The sequence below is a fragment of the Mastomys coucha genome, unplaced genomic scaffold (genome assembly GCF_008632895.1).
Source record: "Mastomys coucha isolate ucsf_1 unplaced genomic scaffold, UCSF_Mcou_1 pScaffold23, whole genome shotgun sequence".
In the NCBI taxonomy this organism is placed as follows: Eukaryota; Metazoa; Chordata; class Mammalia; order Rodentia; family Muridae; genus Mastomys; species Mastomys coucha.
Genome location: NW_022196906.1, coordinates 100,393,158 through 100,413,703, shown reverse-complemented (window position 1 = coordinate 100,413,703; position 20,546 = coordinate 100,393,158). Strand labels below are relative to the sequence as shown.

Here is a 20,546-nt window from a genome sequence, read left to right as displayed (position 1 = left end):
TATCCCAGGTTTTATTTTTGTGGCATCAGATCGATGAGGCAAAGGCCCAGTACTTGTCTCCTGATAGGTAAATAATGTGTTTGACAGCAGCCCCCGTCTGTGAGCCTTGTACCACTGAGCTTTTATGCCTTCAGGAGCACGTGCTCCAGGGGGCCTGAGCCCGAGGATGCACACTACAGGGAAAGGCTGTTGTGTCTTCAGAGCTGGAGCTGACTTCTTAAATTCCCAGGTGACTGTGAGTTGCATGTTGCAATTCCAGAGCTTGTCTGCTTAGGTTTGAACCCTGACCCCAACACTGCCTCCCTGTGTGGCATTTGCTAACTTGGTATCCTGGGCCTCAGGAACAAGGTCGAAGAGAACATTTGGATTTGATGAGCTCATGTGTGGAAAGCAGCAAGTGGTGAGGCCTTGTCAGCTGCCCTCTCTCAGGAGGGTCTGCTTCTGGGAGTAGGAGGAAGGTCCCTAAGGCACTAAAGGTGGGAACTCCCAGAAAGCTCCAGAACCTCTTTTAGAGTTGATATTCCAATGACTTCTTCCCTCCTTATGAGTGTGAGTCCTGTCCTCTGGCTTGGTTGTTGGCATCAGCCCATATATTCCAGCTGGTTGCTACCCCGTGTTCCTTCACATAGTAGGGAAGTTGAACGCATGGCATGATGTGTTGAGCTAGCTGTACACCAGGTCTGGGTAAAGGAGGCCCAGTATACATCTGTAGGTGGCAGATGCAGTCCTCTGGGCTTGGGCTACTAGATGATATACCTACTCTTATTGACTGTATAGGTTGTGGGCTTGTGCTTGGCCATCTCTACAGAACCCAGTGGACCAGCTGACACAGTTTGTCTTTTCTGAATCCTTAAAGATATCAATCTTGTCCTGTTCCTACACTTCTGAGGTCTCTGCCAGGAAGTACCATCAAGAAGAACTTCTTCACTGTGACCTGATGGTTGTCAGAGACCTCTCAGGTAGAAGCAGTGGGCTAGCCTCAAGATGGGCTCATAATGAAAGATTTAGGTTCCAAGAAACTGCCCTCTTCTAGTCTGGGCTGAGGAGGCTGTATACTTTGAAAGAGATGTGCTGAAGGCCGGCATGCCCATCTCTCTTGTTAGTCTTGGTTTTGATGGTATGTCCTGGGTAGGCTTTCCTGTCTTCAGACGGGTGGTGGTTCCACCACTGTCCTGTCTTTCTAGTGTGGTTCCAGGCTGGTGCAGTTCTGGTCCAGCTCTTGCTGGTCACAGGTACTCCAAAGAAATGTCTTATGTAAGTAGGAGAAGTAGACAAATAAGAGAAGTAGGCTTTTGTCTTGGGCTGAATCACTGCTATTGGATCAGCTTTGCCACTTCCTGGGTTATCTTCATAGCTGTCATAGCTCCTTGCAGGTGACCTAGTTCTGCTGCTTTCCAGCTCTGGCTCTGCATGCACTGCTCAGCAGGCGGAGGGTTGCTGTGCCCTAACACTACTGTCTAAGCACTGGCCAGAGTCGAGAGGGGGCGAATAATGACCTAACTTGTGGAGTTGGGAGAGACTGAGTCAGAGAGTTCTTGTGTTCCACGTCACTCTGTATTGCATTGGAGAGGAGCACTTCCCTTTTGCCAGGTTATTTGGTTGTGGGCGGGGTTTGTGTGAGCAGCTGTTTTCATGCCCGCACCATTGTCACATATTCCCAAGAAATTCTTTGTAGGATCCTAGACTTCTCCGTGAGGCCTAGAGTGGAGGGGGAGAAATGAGAAGGCTCCATTACAGTGCAGTAGAAGACCTGTACCCTTAATGTTTATTTGGGGTCAGAGAGGAGGGATAGCTCCCAAAAGGCTTTGAGGAGAGGAATTAAGCTGAGTCTTACAGGATGAACTAGAGTTTTCCAGAAAGAAGACTCAAATAGGTTGGAGAGGAACATTTTAGGCAGAGGAAGCAGCTTACGAAAAGGCAGGCAGCATGGGACGACGTGGCATGTTTGGCTACAAATAGCTCTATGTGGGTGTATATGGGGGTGTGGTAGGAGAGGAGGCTGGCAAGGCGGGCTGGGCCAGAGCTGGGTTCTGCCCCTCCCTCTGCCACCGTAGTCAGTGGCTGCTGCCCCATCTGAGTTCTAGCCCTGCTGAGGCGAGTTCAGTGTCACACCTTTGGCCTGTTTGGTTTAGTTTTGCCATAGATGTGAACTGGGAGTCATTGAGAAGTTCTGATTGTGTGTTCAAACATCTTTGAAAGTCAGAAGAGTGTTGAGTTGGTGGTTCCATGGGAGCTTCTGAAGTGATCTCAGGAAAGACCTTGGAACCCAAATTGAGGCAGGCAGGGGATAACGAGAGATCAAGTGGCAAGTGTCCTAACACCCATTTTTCCCTCTAACCTATGTTAACATTATTTTTTCTTTTTTTTCCTACCCTCCCTCCCACCTGGCATGCCATACATTGGGGTCAGCAGATGCAATCAGTCACTTGGCCACCTGTGGGAACTTCTTTGCTTGGTTGGCCAGTGCAATTCTTAGAGTGTAAGTGGTGCCGGTGCACCATCTAGAGACAAGACGTGGTACTGCAGCGGTAATGTTTGAGTGGGATGGCAGGAACTTAAAAAGGACAAGACAGCAAAATCTGGAAGAAGTTTCAGGAGAGGAAAGGTGGTACAAAGTCTCACTGAACCTGAAGGATGGAATGATGGTGGGGAAGGTCTGTATTCAGAGTTAGTGTAGGTGGGCATTCTAGATCAAGGGGCTGCTGGTGGGACTATGTCATTGCTACGAATAACCATTTCATTAATGCCCCATAACTACTTTTGTGAGCTATCTCTTTTAAAATGAAAGGCCTATAAGAAAATATCAAGGAATTGGAGCTCTGAGAAACCAGGGGAAGAACTTAGGCGGAATCATGTGACTTAGGTTTCACTCCCTGGCCACCTTTCTAGCTATGTTTATTAACATTACATTATATTGCCTGTCACTAAAACTCTAAGTTCTGCTTGCTGTCATTTGTTCAAGGGAGCAACATGGTCAGAACCTTGAGAATTGGCTAACCCCCTAGGGTCTGTTCAGAGGTCAGAGCCTGGAGCAGGCGCCCATGTTCCCAAAAAACTGATTGTAAGGCAGGATAGATTGCCAGAGTAGAGGAAGCGGGTCAGGGCTAAGAAAGGCCCCAGCAATTGGTGGCAGGTGTGAAAGGGGCTGATGTGGGGGAGTAGAAGCACATGTGTGAGAGTGACTCTGGTGCTGAGAAAGTGGGCAGGAAAGGAAGTGAGTGCAGGTAGAGAGTGTCCTGTTCACATCAGAGGGGGTGGGCCCTGGGTGGGGAAGGATTGAATGGTGCAGAGTTGAGGTCCAGCTCTGTGGTAAATGTCCTGGTTTTAGGAACAGCTTTCCCTAAGCACCTAGTCCAAGAGCTGTACGTAGATGGTAGGAAAAGAGACCTGGGGACAGAGGGTTGGAAAGGCTGTCACCATCTGCTGCCAGAAGTGAGCACTGGCCTGTAATCCCTGGGGCAGTCCTCGGAAGTGTTGGAAACTCAAGACTCACTGCCTCTGGTTGATGGGAGCCATAGGATAGAGGATCAGGAGAGCGAGAGAACAGGAAGTACATTTATTAGGGACTAGGAGACCGAGGCGGGGCGGAGTCGGGAGGAACCAACAGTTTGGAGTCTAATTAGGAAGGGGTTTCAAAAGTGGACAGGTTTTCGGGGTAAAGGTCTAGAGCCTTGTGATGGTGACTGTTCCTATCTGTGAACCTAGAGGGGATTTCTTTTTAAATTTTTATCTCACATCCTGATCTTCTACAGCAAACACTAAATCCCTACCCTGGCCTCTGCGTTCTACTGTGTAAGTTCACATATACTTGTGTTTACGGGCCAACCAAGAAGGCCAGGCGTTACAGGCTTTTTTCTTTGTTCCTGCTCCTGCGGTCTGCTGCCTTACTTACCATGGTCTCTCTGTTAGCAAAGTTTGCTCCTCTGGGAGGTAGGAGGGAAATAAGCTAATTGGACTGTGCTGAATCCAGATCCTAGAATCAGCTGTGTGCAGTCCTGCTGGATGCCCTCTGAGGCTGGGACCCACAGAAGGTGATGTGAGGAGAGCTCTCAGCAGTGCCGTGTAGAGGGCGATGGCTCAGATAGCTCTGTTCTTCCCTCTCCAGGGCTCCCTGAGGGTGGTGACCAAGTCTTGTCTTGCTTGCTTTTCTTTTCTTTCTTTTTTCTTTCCTTTCTTTTCTTTTTCTTTTTTTTCACCATGACTCTTGAGTTGTATTTGCAGCTTAGCTTGTTTGTTGAAGGAGTAAATGAGAGTCCCACAATGGGATGCATACATATGCACCATAGTTGATTTTAGTAGAGAAATACCAGCTTCACCCTGGTATCTAGAGCTCCATAGCTTGTCAGAGCAGGTGGTTTGTCCAGGACTGAGTTATCCCAGAAGCAGAGGACCTCAGATCTGTCCTCTGTCCTCTGCATGACACTGATCCTGTGCCCTGCCTCCACAGGTGCCTCCTGAGAAGTGCCGCTGTGCAGTTGGCAGCGTCCTGAGTGAGGGCGAGGAGCCGCCCTTGCCTGAGCTCATCCACCTCTATCAGAAATTTGGCTTCAAGATATTCTCCTTTCCAGCACCTAGCCATGTGGTCATAGCTACCTTCCCTTACACCACCCCCATATCCATCTGGCTGGCTGCCCGCCGAGTCCACCCTGCTTTGGATGCCTACATCAAGGTGAGACATAGGTGTATCCTGTGGAGGGCGGATACTCGGGTCCCCTGGATAGGAACTGAGAGGAATGTAAGTGGTTTGGAGAGAGCAGCTCTCTAAGGCCCTCATGGATCAGGCACTGAGGTGGCTGGACCATATGGCAGAGACTTTTGGCTCTCTTTCAGATGCTCTAGATCTTGGGGTTAGACCATCTCCAAGGGCTTGTTCAGAACCCTGGTGTAGTCAGATTGACTGTCTTTGTCTTCACCCTGTCCCTCTCCTCCTTGAGACCTAAAGAGCTCTCAGTGGCCATGTATCAATCTGGCCTTGATGCTACCTTTGACAGTGTGCCCCCCTCCCCACCCCCAGGACTTGAACAACAGTGGCAGGCCCTGCCTTCTTCCTTTCTGACCTGGAAGGAAGTAATGCTGGTGACACAACCTGTCTGTAGGAAGAGATTGCAGGGGGGGTCTCTCTGCTAAAAAGTTTTGAAGCCTTGTCCTTCTATACCATTTCTTTGGATGTTTGACAACCTGAGAGCTAAGGAAAGGGATGTATATAAAGGGCCCTAGATCCAATCCAGCACCAAAAGCCAAACAAAATAAACAGAAAACCAAAGCAGACCTACCAGCCAGTTAGCATTCTGTTGAAGCCTTTTGCTCAAGATGGGCTGCCCGGTTCCGAGCATGGGCTGTGGGGCTGCAGATGTGCTGAGGAGGCAGTCGGATCTGAGGGCAAAGAGCCACAAGTTAGGCTGCCACCTCCTGGTGGTTGACACTCCTCCTTCCTCAGACACATTGAGTTGACAGAATTACTTTGTCTAGGTCATAACTCACTGAGTCGGTGACTTTAGCAACACGGAACCAGCACAGAGCTGGTAAAGCTGTCAGACTAAATCTGGGAGAGAGAGATGGCGTGGGGGTGTCACAGCGGCTGTGTCCGTTCTTAAGGTAGTTGAAGGCATAGTGTTGCTTCCCATTGAGCTGAGGAATCTAAAAGAGGCCCCTGGTTTGGGACAAAACTGATTCTGTGACTAACAGTGGCGCTGCTTGCTGACTGCATGTGCTGTGGCAATGGCTGAGAAGCAGTGGTGTCTATGGTGGTGTAGGTCAGAAGCTGGGGAAGACGAGGGCGAGTTTCTTTTGTGAGCTGGAAGGTGGTCCCCAGAGCACTACTAGAGAGGGTGTGCTTTGGGGCCCAGGTTAGACTGGAGGTATCGTATGGTGGCAGGTAGTGGGACATAGATGTTCTAGGCCCACTCTGTGTGGGACTGTTCATTAAACTCGAGGGAATGTTCTAGACCCGCTCTGTGTGGGACCTCGGGGGTCACCGTTCATTGCACTCGAGGGAGAGCTGATGTAGTGTTTTCTGTCTTGTTGTCTTTGTCATCTCCTGTCTTGATGGCTAATCTGGAGGAGCATCCTCAGGGAGACATTTCCTGGGTTCCAGACCTCGGAGCAGGCTGTGTGGCATGGGGTATGGTGGCAAGCGACTCAGCCACCAAAGCTTTTTCCTGGCTTCGGGGGTTTATTTTTAGACACCTTTGTCCAAATTTCCCGGCCCCTGACTGCTTCACAAGTTGGCTGGTTTTGACGTCATCCCTTTGATGAGAGCCTTTCCTCCCTCTTCCCCTCCTATGGGAGCCTGTTAGCTATGCTCTGGGCTCTGTCTCACTGTGGTGGGGGCAGGGATAAAAAGCCAGAGGTTTAGGGCAGGGTGAGGGTCATCCCTGTCCTGTGTTTAGCCTGACTTTGGTTTCTGGAGAACTAAAATGAAGGGAAGATGAAGAGGCTTGTTTGCCATAACCTGTAGTCTCAGGAGGTGGCCCTGTGCCTCTCAGCACAAGAGACTGAACCAAGAGTAAGGCTGCCTCCACCTCTGCCTTCTTCCCTCTGCCCTGTGGTCAGAGAAAGGCTACTAATGAGACTCCAGCACTTAGGACTCTCCCAGCCCCAGCTGACTAGTGTTGACTTTGTGTACACACACACACACACACACACACAGTCTACCCCTCCCCTCTCCCCCCTCTCTCTCTGGAGTTGGGATTGCTATAAATGTTCTTCAGATGAAGTGACAGCAGCCATCAGTACTCTTTCCTGAGGAATGAGGAAGCCTTATCCGATCATTCTGCCAAAATAGGGGGGGACTGACTTAGCAGTATCACCTGCCGCCCCAGAAGCTGGGGTGGGACGTTGGAGGTCTTGTGGGACAGCAAAGGACTTGAGGGTCACTCCCCTGGTTTCTGGAAGGGATGGCTGTAACCCATCTTTGTGATCTGTGTGACAGCTTCTGGCTCTCTGGCCAGCCTTCCTCAGCTTGACAACCTAGCAGACTGAACTGTAGAGGCTGGAATTTCTGTCTTCAAAAATACTACTAGAAACCTCCAGACTGAGCACTCTGGAACAGTCTGTGTAAGGGCTACCTGAGTACCCGGTGGCCATCTATGTATATAAAGGATGCCCCAGCTTGGCTAGGCTGCTTCATTGAAGTACAAGGAGGTGGTCTCTGGGACAGATAGAGACTGCTCCTTACGTCCCAGGCAGGGGACAGCTTCAAGCAGCTACAGGAGGAAACTGAACTTCCTTAAAATTACAAGACTACAAAAGAGATATAGTCTAGATATGAGCCTAGAGCAATGGCAGTACCCCAAATTCACCTCAGGGTAGTAGTCTGAATGGTGGAAATAGAGGTCCTGTGTATGGGCTTGCATATGAAAGGTCCTAGCATGGGCCATGGCTCATGCTTGGCTTAAGCAGTTGATCGGGATCACTGAGAGGATTAGACTGGCCTGACCAAGCCATCTGACTATCCTGCCCCATGCTAGTCCCCCCTCACCAAGGTCTAGAATCTATTCCATAAACCCCCTTCTCTAGGGTCTTTTATATCCAGAAGTTCCCAGGAGAAGGCTTTTTTTTTAAAAATTGCATAAGCACCTTCTCCCAGGTTTAGGGAAACAGTGTTGCTCACACAATGGCTGGTGGTTGCTCACACAATGGCTGGTGGTTGCTCACACAATGGCTGGTGGTAGGCAGGCCCAGAAACCAGATGTGGCCATTTCACTATAGTATTAGAAAGAAAGCTACAGGAAGAGTTGCCAAAAAAAGGTAGTACCCTTACGAGGGGGCCGTGGAGGCCAAGCCCTGGGACAGCTGGATTGGCTGGGGTGGCTCTGACAGGGCCTTAGAGTAGGAGGGAAGCCAGTACTTGTCACACTGCTCTGGGATGGGAGCTAAAGGCTATGCTGAGGTGCCCTGTGCCTGGCAGCTTGGACATCTCCTGTTTCAACTGTAATAGCAATGCCTAAGGGTTCTTTAATCCAGCTGATGTCTTAGCCTTTTGTTCAGAAGAGGTTTCTGAGCCTCAACTGGTTTGCAAACTTCTGTACTAGTTGAGATGAGCCCCTGGGAAGATCCCCTCCCACCCCTGCCAGATGCAAGATTATTCTGGACTCCGAAGGTGCTGTGTAGCTGCAGTATAGGCAGAACAAAGGGACAGCATTTGTTTCTAGAGAAGCGTTGCTCTGATTGGAGACTGGAACTGAATGGAAGCCTTAGGGGCTTCAGGTTGGGGGGGGGGGTCTGTCTGAAGCAGAGGCAACGGAATTTTTAAGCGGTGTGTGATTGTTGACCAGCTAGGATCTCAGGAGCAGCGACACAGCAAGGCACCTGTGGGAATGAGTCAGCCTGATGAGCTGGATGAAGCTTATAGCAGCCTGTTCACTGCTGAACCCTGTATTTGTGTCCTCTTAGCCTGCCTCGTCATCTCTGAGGTAGTGAGTGAGTGGGCAGGGTCCAGAACACTAGTGGAGATCTGTTGGGCCCTGGCTGTGGGAATCCCGATGAGGGAGCCCCGTGGGAAATTTGAGATCTGGTCATCTCTCTCTCCTTTGCTACCATCTTGGCCCAACTAACATGATGAGGGTCCAAACTTCATTTTAATAAGGAGCGAGGCTTATTAAAGGCCAGCGTGGAGCATGTGCTTAGCATACATAGGCCATTTCCTTCCCTAGCACCAAAAAGCAAAGGGTAAGGTGGAGGCCCTCTTGACATCTCAGCTTAGTCTTGTATTCAGGGTTATTTGCTGAACCTTCCTCTGGATGGCACTGTTCTGAGCATGGGGGTGAGTTAGAGGATCATCATGGAAGTCTTAATAGATGCCAGAGGCCTAGAGGAGGGGAGGTTACCTAAGGTCGGGGCTGAAGTAGTGGCTGCATCCAAGCATGAGGCAGAAGAGTTGGGACTGTGGGCTATACTTGGAACGGTGCCGTGGTGGGCCTGCATGACAGTAACATGTACCAGCTTGACACTCAGTCTCCAGCACTGATTGTTACTGTTGGAGCCTCAGGGTGCTTGTCTGTCTTCCCATTTTCCCAGCAGGCAGTCATTAATGGTGGCCTTGCAGCTGCTCTGGGCAGGAAGCAGCTGCTCCAGGCACCCTGTTGGGCTCGATACCCTCATCTTCAGTGAGATTGAGGCTGCTTCATTCCTGGGCTTCTCTCACTGGGTCTCTTGAGCCAGGTCACCTGGCAGAGCCACAACCTGCTAATTGGCCTGCTCCAGCATGGAGAAGAGGTACTCTTGGTAGCCCAGGACACAGGGTTAGATGATGCGCCCTTAGAGTCTTTCTCATTCCTATCATCGAGAGCTTAACCGTGTCTGGGAGTAGGAAGGAGAGAGGAGGGATAGGCTCACAGAGAGGCACAGGTAGCCATTTTGACATGGTAGTAAGGATGGGTGGTGTTCTTTAGGGGGAAGACAACTCTAGAAGAGACATTGGAATCCACTAGAGGCCAGAGTGCCCAAGAGGAGCACCAGAGTTTATACCCAAAAGATCGGGTTGGGTCTTGCAAATGCCAGTAAGCCACAGATGTTATCTGAATATCTGCCATCATGCCAAGGGGTACATCTTCTGAGTGACAGTGTCCAGGCTGGGATTCAGAGCAGGACACTTGAGGAGAATAACTGGATAGTAAGTAAGAGAAACAGAACTTAGCTGGGCATAGTAGTAACTATTTATTCTTAGATGCCCAAGCCAAAAGCTAAAAGAAGGCCTTCCCACATGCAAAGGCTTTGCTCCTGGCATCCCTCCGGGAACTGTTGCTAGAGGTTGAGGTACACAGGGACCCTGGGGCACTAGACCTCTTCCTTTCCCCTCCCCTAGGACTAAAAGTACAAAACCAACCTTTGCTGGGGTGGGATGCGAGTCAGCACTCTGGAAATACCAGCCTGGGCACTGTAGCTTGGCAGGCCTGTAGGACCGAGGGGCTGAGGTGTCTGAATGGTGCTGTTTACTTGGACATCACAGTTCAGGGAGAACACCTTTCCCAGGCAGATGGGACTTACCAAGGAAAAATTTTGTTGCTCTTCTCCAGAAAACTTGGGGTTTTGGACTGGGGGGAGACAGGATTCAGAGGAGGGAACTTTTTCATAGAACAGAATGAGTGTGCCCTTTGATGACACCCTCAGGTAAGGAGAAGCTACATGTCTAATAAGGCAGGTAACAAGGGGTCTCTGAGAGGTGGAGAGAGGTCAGAGTGCCAGTTAAAACTGGGGAGTTCAGGGCTGCTCTTCTCTTTCCCTCTCTTATCTTCTCTACCCCACTTACCCACTCATCCTTCCCCTCTGGTTCCCCGACTCTGGCTTCATGACCCCATGTGCATTAAGCAGCCAAGCAGGGCTGCAGGCCCTTGACCACATAAACACTGCAGAGCAGCTAATCTGGAGACGCGGTGAACTATATGTAAGCTCTGGTAGGAGGGTAAGGCATGGTGTCCTGTGGCTGACCCACCCAGAGCTCTGGCTGAATGCCCTCACTTCCAGGCTCCCTAGTCTCTGCTCCCTTTCCACAGGGCCCAGAAAGGCTAGTGCAGGGCTGAATTAGGCTCTCATATTGGCCATCGGCGCCCTGGTGAAAGGAAAGGCTGGGTATGGCTGCAAGTCCAAGGCTTCCCAGCCTGCCCAGGTACCAGGACATATGAGGACCTATGTCCCATCTATCTGCTTCCAAGGAATCATAATTTCCCCACTCCTCAGTCACTGGTACATCCTGATGCCTGACTGGTATGGAACACCCCCTCCATGAGCCACCTAGGAAGCCAGGGCCTGGGTGGCACCAGGGAGAGCAGCAGAAGTGTAAATTGTGTGGCAAGCTGCCGGCTCTGAGGTGAAAATGAAAAGTCTTCAGGCAACAGCAGCAGTAGGCACAGCAGCCTGGGGTGCCAGGCACAGCACCCCACCTCCCCACCTCACTCCTTCACACTTTTCCCCCTTCTGCAGTCTTCCCCAGGCTCCTGCTCAGGCCTGGCCCTGCCCGCCCTGCTCCTCTGTCATACTCTGCCATTCAGGAGGCTCCTGGGCTGGCCCTGAGACAAACCCAATTCTAAGAAGCTCTTGATTTTTTGCTCCTATTGTGTTTTTCTAGTTTGTTGACTGGCACACAGAGAAGTGGGCCGTCCTTCAGTGACCTCTGTGTTACTGATGGTTATGGCAGGCCCTCCCAGCATCCGTTCTTCTGTGGTTTTCCACATATGCAATGCCTTTAAATAACAGGGGTTTTTTTTCCTAGTTCTCACTTCTCTTGAAATTATTTACTCTTCTTTTATCTTTTACTTGGAGACACTGAGGCCCAGAAGGGACCGCTCGTTTGTCAGTAGCTCAGGCTAAGGTTCTCGATACTGTATGGGGCTTTCTTGGCTACTCTCTTCTCTCCCCTTCCTGACTATCTTATTTTTGCTTGTACTTTTCAAGGCTTTGCACAGGAATAGGGTGGAGTGAGGAGGTCTTGGGGTCCCCACAATATAACAAAAGGTTTAAGTTCTAGACTAGAAACTGTTACGGAGTCTGGTAGAGATGAGAGGGGGAGCTATGGAGAGGAAAGTCAATGGAAGTTCCTGGGCAGAATAATAACAATGTGCTATATTCTAGCTGCAGCCTCCTACTGTGCCTCCCCCAAGCACTTTGCGCATGCAGTGCAGACCGGCTGCCTGAGGGACCTCCAGGGTCTGAGCCCCCAGTTGTGAGGACTGCTGTGTGCAGGCGGGAGCCTATCGGTGTCTATGTAATTAAACATGAGCATGCATCACTTCCCCCAGCAAGCAGAGGCTCCCACCTCGGGTGGATGCAGCAGCTGCTGGCTGGCTGTGTGGCTGCTTGGTTGTCCAGCGTGGCACAGAGGGGTAAGACTGGTCAGAAGAGGGTGAGCAAAGAAACCCAGTGAAGCAAGAGGGAAGAAGGATGCATCAGGCAAACTTACTCTTCATGGGCCTGGAGCTTAGCTAACAGATGTGTGACTTCCCCATTTGAGGCATTTGCCACCTAGCTCTGAGCACATCCAGCCCTTGAGCAGCCCACAGGTGGGACTCTCCTTCTGTTTCTACCCTGGCCTAGCTGCTTCTGTCCCTTGCCTGCCCAACCTCTAACTAAAGCCAACAACACACAGGCTGAGGTTCAGAAAGCGAAACACAAAATAAAGCTTGTTCAGGTCCTCTCTCTTACCTCCCTACCTCTGAATTCAGAAAGATCTACCCATGGGTCCCAACAGCACATACTGGCCCATCATACCAGCCTAGACCCTTGTGGAAGCCCTGGGTAGTGTGGGCAGACACTTAACCTGAGGTGAAGAATAAGTGCCCAAGGTAGCTGAGGTGACCCTGAAGAGAGCCGCCTTGTGTAATGTGATAAGCTGCTCTGTCTTTTGTCTCTCAGCACTTCTGGGTAGGTAGTCTGTGTTAGTGGAGGGCAGAATGATAGGGATGCTCTGATAAGTGATGTCTCCCTTTCTTATTTCCAATTCTGGAAGGCCTGGGTTGGAGAGGAGGCCTGGGGGTGTGTCTAAAGGACGGGTACTCCTGAATGCAGTCTCTAGCAGTTCCTGCTAAAACCTTTGCATGACTGGCTGACTTCTCCCGTCAGGTGGAGTGGCCTGTGGAGTCTGTATTTCTTCCCCCTTGGAGAGGATCTGATGGTCCTGTTAGGTGGAGTGGCCTGTGGAGGTATTTCTTCCCCCTTGGAGAGGATCTGATGGTCTCTGTGTCTGTGAATGAGCTGCTCTAGATGGGAGTTTGTCAGATAAACAGTAGCCAGGAAAGATTATTGTTTCCACCTGCTTTTAACTTCTTGGGCTGTGGTGTTTAAGGGCTGATTGGGATTTCAGGCCTATCCAGGCTCCCTCTTCCAGCTATACCAGGCTGTTGTGGCATTGAGCTGGTGTCCTTGGCCACTGGCAGTCTGTTCTCCAAGGGCTCCCTGGGGCTAGCTGAGGGAGAGGCAGCTGGCCTCACCTTCCTCCAATGGTTTTCCAATATTTCCTGGCTCATCGACATGCTGTTTGGGCAGCAAGTCCTGCTGTGCAGTGAGGACCCAGGAGCCAGCCCGTGGTTATCCTTTCTTTCCCTGGAGGCTGCACCTGGCTAGAAAGGGAAAGGCTTATTCTCTCTGCCTGATCACTCAGGGAGGGGCATATGCTGGCTCTGCCCCAATGCTCTTTATCCCTAATACCCATTAGACTCATTCCTGCTTGATGGACAGAGCACAGAGGGGAGAGTGGTCTCCTGGGAAAGACTGGGGACAGCCGGAAGCCCCTTCCCTGCCCAAGGGCTAACATAGAAGTTTTATCTTTTTGCCTTCTTATTGCCCCTTCTCTTCCGCTCCTGAGTCTGAATTTTGACAGCATCCAGAACGTGTTATAATGATTTGGGGTTGAGCAGGCAATGGGGTTTTAATTAGCTTCATGTTTCCCTCCAGTAGGGAGGGCCAGGTCTGAAGCAGGCCTGGGCAGTTAGAGCTCTGCTCCCTGAGTAGGAGGCTGCGAAGAGGTAGGGGTGGGCAGAGAACTGAAGCTGGGCCACAGTTTGCTCTCCATCCTCTGTCTCCCCCTTCCCTCTGTTCTCCCGATGGCTTTGAGATGAAGGCGATGGCAAGGATGGAGGATGCAGTTTCCATGGTAACAGGCTGTCCACAGCCAGGCAACTTCAGAGCTGGGCTCTCCGGAGGAGGCAGATGCGCAGAGCAGCCACAGAGCTGCCTGCCAATGAGGGGGCTGGCAGAACAGGTGGCACAGGGTGGCTGCCTGGTGCTGCCCACCCTGATGCCCAGCCTAGAAGAGAGGGTGGAAAGAGCACTACCCCCTCTTCCTTATTACTGTCAGACTCTTTCAGAAGGAAAGGTTGGAGGTACCATGGGTTTGGTAAGGGCCAGGGCTGGGGTATGAACCTCATCACCTCTGGATGGTCACAGACTTTACTGTTGGTCTTGAGATGGCCATTGGTCATTCGGATGCTGCCACTTGGCCCTTTTAAATGTCCAGAGTCTGATGATGTTGGTGGAGGACATGCTCTGACTCTGGGGACCCCTTCATTCTCTTTGACTGCTGAGGAAGGAACTGGATCTTCTTCTGGGAGCCCTGTAGCTCTGGCAGGTACCTGTCCTCAGGTGCTGGCTTTAGAGGGCCCAGAGCCTAGTAGCTCCTGCTTTTACAGTGTGACCTGTCCCCTGACAGGAAGTACATTGTCCTCAGGCTCCTCCTGAGAACTGGGGCGTTAGTAAGCATGTCCAGAAACAAAGGCAGCCATCAAAAACAAAACAAAAAGCCAAAAGGTATATCTAGAGATGGCATGAGCCTGGCTCTGGAGGAGATCTGGAGAGTAACCAGATTGGTGTGAAAGACTGGAGTCAAAACTAGTAAAAATAATGACATTATTTCACTGACCTCAGAAGAAGTACTGGGTTTAGGGTGTGGTCCTCTGTGTTTGAATGTGTGGATACGCAGGAGGAAAAGCTTTGCCTGGATTACTTGTGGAGATTGAATCTGAGCTGTTGCTGACCTAGGGTGGGCCACCCACCTCCATCTGGCCTCCTGGATGTACTCTCTCTCCAGCCAGTACTGAGAGTCCTCGCTGGGTCCTACTTTCATACTTCTTATCCCTTCATTTTCCTTCCATGGGCTCTTTTTAATTGGAGGAGGTTCCTCAACCCTTGGGTTGGCCAAGCAGGCGGACAAGTGGAGTCCTGGAGTGGCTTCTCCAAGCCAGGCATAAGTCTCTCATTATCGTTAAGTGGAAGGCTCATTTTAGAGCTCACGGTGAGAGCTTGGCAGGTGCTATAAATAGCCATGTTGTGAAGGTTAGCTGGTGAGCAGTGACAGGTCAGGGGCCTCACAGTTGTCTTGGTGGGTAATTGTGCCGTCACAGGAGAGGGAGGGCAGATTCTCCATGGAGAGACACTTGCTCCCTGCTCTGGTTGTTCCGGCCTGCCTAAGGTAGCCCTGGCATGTGTCCGCTGCTTTCTTTGATGCACTAGGGGGTAAGAAGTAATGGTCTGTGTCCAGGTGAAGAGAGGTGGAGCACCTGTCAGAGCCTGGGGACCTAGAGGCTGGTCCTAGCCCATCAGGTAATACCAGTGTCACCTCATGCCCGACCCTCCCTCCAGATCAGGTTATGCTTCTTCCTCTGGAGAAACCCTGGGATCAGGGATAAAGTAATACAGGAGCCATATTTGATAGCTTCAAATTTTGACATAGGCCTAGCCATGGGAATGGGGTAAGCTCAGTGTGTGATGATAGATGATTGATAGATAGATAGATAGATAGATAGATAGATAGATAGATAGATAGATAGATCTATATAGATATATAAATATAGATATATATATAGATGTATATATAGATATAGATGTATAGATATAGATATATAGATATATAGATATATAGATACAGATATAGACAGGATCCAGAGGCCTCAGCTTCAGGAGTACTGACCTCACCTGATAGCTATGTGTCATTGTCTCGGGGAGAGATGGGATCAGGCCATAAAAAGTTCTAGGATAAAAAGTCAGACCCTGGCTTAAGTGTCATAGCGTTCTTGCCCTATGCTCTGAGAGGAGCTATCCAGTCCTGGACATACACACACAGGATTAGCAGGGCCAGGCTCCTGGAGTGTTTCAGCATCTGACTTAGAACGCTGATCTGAGGGTTCTTTGTCATCAGACCTCTGCTCTTGGAGTATAGGGCCTTGCTTTTGGAAGGGGGTTGAAACTTAGAAGAGATTGGATGGAAGCCACAGGACCCTACCTGGGTCCTGAAAGGAGGACCCAGCTAGGACCCTCAGTGCCAGCTGGAGAGAGGGTCTATCTAAGAGGCCAGATGGAGGTGGGTGGAACCTGGGTCAGCAGCAGCTCAGATTCAATCTTCACAAGTAATCCAGACCAAGCCTTTCTTCCTGAGTCTCCGTGCACCCAAGCACAGAAGACCACACCCTAGCCCCAGTGCTGCTGAGGTCAATGATATAGAGCTGACCTTCCAGAAGGACTAGGCAGCAGGCACTTCCCCAGGTTCCCATGGGACAAGTTGGTCAGGACCCTATAGTGCTTATATTCATTTTGCAACACTGGTAGGAGCGGAAGCTGTGTGCTCACCCTCGGCTGGAGATCTACCAGCAAGACAAGATCCATTTCATGTGCCCACTGGCGCGGCAAGGAGATTTCTACGTGCCAGAGGTGAAGGAGACAGAGCGGAAATGCCGGGAGCTCATGGAAGCCACTGACACCCAGACGGATGGCACAGGTACCAAAGGTGGAAGAAGTAGGGTGGGCCTATAGCTGCCTGGAATCCCTCCCTTATCTGCACATCTAAGGACACAGTTAAGGGGGCATTGTAGGTAGACTACTTGGCAAAGGAAGGAAAGTGACCTTACACCAGGACCCACATGCAGAATTGCCTGTTCCCAGACATGAACATCCACATAGATACGGATTCACATCTGTTCTCCAGGTAACACTGCCCTGTCTGAATTCCCTTCAGATGTTAACAGGAATACTTAGCATCCTAAGCATCTGGGTGGGGCTCATGAGAAAGTGAGACTGGAGTAGGTCTGAAGGTAAGAGAGGAAGCAAGGTGTTCTCCTGCCTCCAGTACAGGGTTCTTTCTAGAGCCCTTGCCATGAAAGTCAGCCCATGCTGGTAGCTAGAATGCCCCAGGTTCAGGCCCACAAGCCACTTGCCTGTTTTCACCACCTTGCCATGATCTTGTATGACACCCATGGGCAAGGAACCCTGTAGGTAACATGCCAGGTAATCCTAGGAGCCCCAACTTCTGACTGTGCTGTTATATGACTCAGAAAGTCTAGGGGTGATACAGGCTTATGGGAAGAAGAACGACCCTCCTTCACTTCTCTGGAGTCTTCCTGCCCATCCAGGCTTCAACAGCCAAGGTCACTCTAGAGAGACGTGTTGGCAGGGGCTGATGCAGGCAGGGTACTGGGAGGCAGTCTCTTCTCCCTTGGGGCTTGTGTCCAACATAGTTAACTTCATCTGCCACTTAATTACCTCCATGGGGTACTGCTGCCTTCTGCTTAGTAGTGCCCCTACTGTGGACACTGGACATGGCACAAGGTCAGCAAGTGCAGGCAGCCCCCAGAGTCAAAAGGAGGTGTGCCCTGACCTTCCTGCAACCTTCCTCTGCTTCTTGCCTTCTTGGCCCACCCACCCAGTTCCCTTCCCTCCCAAACACTGCCTGCCAGGAGTGTTAAAGGACAGCTTGGCACTCACTACATACAGCTGGCTGCAGCCACAGCTCCCACACCCCTCAGGTCCTTGGTCTGTCCTCCCCCCCAGCCTGCCCGCCTCCTCCCCACTGTGGGTGCTGTGGGATCTGCCCACTTCTGACAGAGGCTGTCCTGACTCTCAGGGACATGCACTCTCCAGGTGCATGCCACTTACACAGTAATGCATGGTGGGTGCCAGGCCACCCAAGGCCTGGCCTGTCCCTTCTTGCCTCCCTGCTGGGGCTCTGACTTGGACTGGGAGGTGAAGGGGGTGATTAGCTTCCTTGTGCCTGTTATTACATTGATGTATTATTTAGCTTCACAGAGGCAATGAATATTTGATCTCCTTGCCTTGGCTGCTGGCAGAGGAAGAGAGGGAAACTGGGTAAAGGTGGCAGGTCCATGCCCCCTGTCCAGCAGCCCAGGGATTTCAGTGCTCCTTTGCCTTGCCTGGGGTCCTCTTTCTAGGGACATAGGCTTGACAAAGGGACCTCCTTCTGTAGGGCTGTAGGCTGCCATTCCTCTGCCTTGAAGAGCTCATTTGTAAGTAGAGTCCATGTGTTCCCAGCGGCCATCTTCATCTGATGTTTTGAGCCTGGGCTGAAGGGAAGCACTCCTAGGCTCTATCCTTTGGTCACTTTAGACTCTTAGCCCAGGAGTGGGAAGGGAAGGCCCTATATCCAAGGGTCTTGTGTGAGCCATTAGGTGGGCGGGTAGATAGAAGTTGAGAGTAGAGGGATCAGGGAAAAACTACCCTGTCCTTTATGCCTTTCAGACCTGCAGCCTTTGGTGGATGAGTGAGGATCTAGAGTCCTGTCCTAGGGTCAGTGGGATTACCCGTAAGTCACTGCTCTTCTGGTGTGCTACTGTGGGAGCTGTACCATAGGCCACTGCAAAAGGAGAGCACAGGGCCAGCAGTCCTACACTTCCAGGGTTCATCTCACTTTTGCTAGCATGGCCCAGATGGCAGAATAATGGGCAGAGCAGACCTGACCCTCGCATTGCTTCACCTTTAGCCACCCTACCCTCTGCTAAGGCTCAAGGGACAGCTCCAGGCCAGTGCAAATACCAAGCAGTCCCCAAACTGCGCCTGGCTCAAGACCTTGTTACCATGGAAGCAGGAGCTGGGAAAGCCAGCCCACCCTCACTGTCCATGGTGCTTAACAGAATTGACAGCTGTTCCTCTTTACTTGAACTTCAGATGATGTGTTGGCTCTCTCCAGATCTAGAGTCCTGCACATAGTAGGTCCGAGCTCTTTGCTCCTCCTCACCACCTTCCACCTGCATTCAGTGCCTCTGATTTGTAGAGATGGCCAAGGGATAGGTCCTGGGCAGGGTATGCAAAGGAGCACTTACTTATAAGACATACTAGGGTAGAAGGCAGATTAAAGAGTGCCAACGGTTGGAATGGGCACTTGGTGAGTTGACCCAGGCACATTAAGAGAAAACCCTTAAAATACATAATCCTAGCTCTCTTCTTTCGTCTGGTTGAGCGTTTCTTAGGATTTCTTCGTCCTCTTGCAGGGGATACAGTGTGATAATGGGCAGAAGCCAGCTGATGTCCTGAATATCACAGCTCCTTGGGGAGGCCTTTGTGGGGGCATGGGCTGCAGAGTAGTCCTCTTGGTCCTTTCTTCAGCCCTCCTGCCTCTTGGGCAATGCGCTGTAGTTGTCCCTGGACAAACCACTCTCAAGCCTGAAAATGAATGGTATTTGGGTCTCCTTTGTTCTATCTCAGCTCCTCACCCGGGGCTGAGTGGCCCTTAATGGATGTGGGGGTAGGGGTCAGTGGCTTTGTGAAAATGTAAGGAGCTGAAGCTAATCTAGGGTAAGAGAGAAGTGCACAGCCAGCTGCTCCTCTCTCTCCTGCCCTGCAAACTCCCTTGGCTCTATCAGTGCAGCCCTAGTCAGGGCAGAGGGCAGAGGGCAGCTGGAATGGGCCTCCTGAGCCAGTGTGGCTATATTATTCATGAGTAGACCGTGCACGCTCAGTTCCTGAGCTGGTGGTAGAGCCCTTGCTGTGGCCCCGAGAGAAGGGACAGTTAACGTGTGGTAGTTGGCTAATCGGTGCTCCCTTGTTCTGGCCACAGGAGCTGATACAAGTGATGCAAGTTCTGGCAGCCTGGAGGTTCGCCCTAGCAGCCGGGAGACTTCAGCCACCACACTTTCTCCTGGGGCAAGCAACCGTGGCTGGGATGATGGCGACAACCGCAGCGAGCACAGCTACAGTGAATCGGGTGCCAGCGGCTCATCCTTTGAGGAGCTGGACCTGGAGGGCGAGGGGCCCTTGGGGGAACCCCGACTGAACCCTGAAGCCAAGCTTCTGGGGCCTCCTCGGGAGCTCAGCACCCCTGAGAGGGGTGAGGAGTAACGATGAGCCCTCAACCTTCTGTGGTGCATTGACTAAGGAACTGAGCAAACTCTCCAGCCCTCTTTGTCCTTAACCTGCCTAGCTCGGGCTGGGAGTACCAGGAGCCTGAGTTCTCCTGCTCCAAGCCTGAACCTCCTTCCTCACTGCCCGTTTGGCTCCTGGGGCCGAAGGAGCCAGAGACTGTTATCTGCACCAGCCTCCTGGGCTGCCAACTTAGCAGACTCTTATTGGAGCTTCCAGAACCCAGAATAAAGTGAATTACTTTCTTGTTTCACCTGGATTTGAGTTGGTTTTTTGTCTGTTCTATCTTGGGGAGTCTTTGTGGATAGACTGGGAATGGGCAGCATCTCCTATGCCAGAAGAGAACATGACTGAGTTCTCCGATCAAAAGGATACTGGAGGCCCTTCGTTCCCTGCCCTGTCACCCCAGTGGAGAGTCACCCTGCATTGCAACAGCCCTAGGGGCTTTCCTTGCTGCCAGATAGCAGAGCGAAGAGTACCCTCCAGTTCTCAGGAGCTGGGAAGTCACAGGTTCTTTGTATCTGCAGCTTCAGTGTGCCTGTGCTCCTGCTGGGACCTCCCCAGCAGGTGAAGACATCCATGCTGGGCCTGCCCAGTGCCCTTGTTCCTGGGCATGTGAATATATACTATGGGTGAGGCGGTGTCCATGTGAGCTTCAGGATGTGACTGGTTTGTGTGTAGATGGTTGGCTATGTACTTATGTTGCTGTTCTCTCTGTGTATTTGGTTGCATTTATAGTGCTGTGTGGAGCTAGCCAGATGGACAGCTATGTGTATGTATGGTATGTGCTTTTGTATAAAGTTGTGTGTTTTACTGTGTCTCCATGTATAAAGCTATGAGTGTAGCTGTGTGTCCATGCTTACAGCTGTGTTGGGGTGGGCATGTTAGGGTGTGTACATGCTGTGTATGTATTTCCTGCTGTGGTTATGTGGCCAAGTCCATGTGTGCAATTGTATATATATGTACATGTATAC

General features: G+C 51.1%; 1 protein-coding gene across 9 annotated transcripts in view; it reads left to right on the top strand.

The window, feature by feature from the left end:
• Tex264 (testis expressed 264, ER-phagy receptor) overlaps positions 1-19,831 on the top strand; it is a 27,076-nt gene extending 7,245 nt beyond the window's left edge. For all 9 annotated transcript variants that reach the window (XM_031345956.1, XM_031345953.1, XM_031345961.1 and 6 more), the window contains 3 exons: positions 4,448-4,669; positions 16,033-16,201; positions 19,271-19,831. In XM_031345956.1, the coding sequence (XP_031201816.1) occupies positions 4,448-4,669; positions 16,033-16,201; positions 19,271-19,551 (672 nt within the window). In that variant the 3' untranslated portion in view covers positions 19,552-19,831. The remainder of the gene's footprint in view (positions 1-4,447; positions 4,670-16,032; positions 16,202-19,270) is intronic.
• Positions 19,832-20,546: the final 715 nt, after the last annotated feature.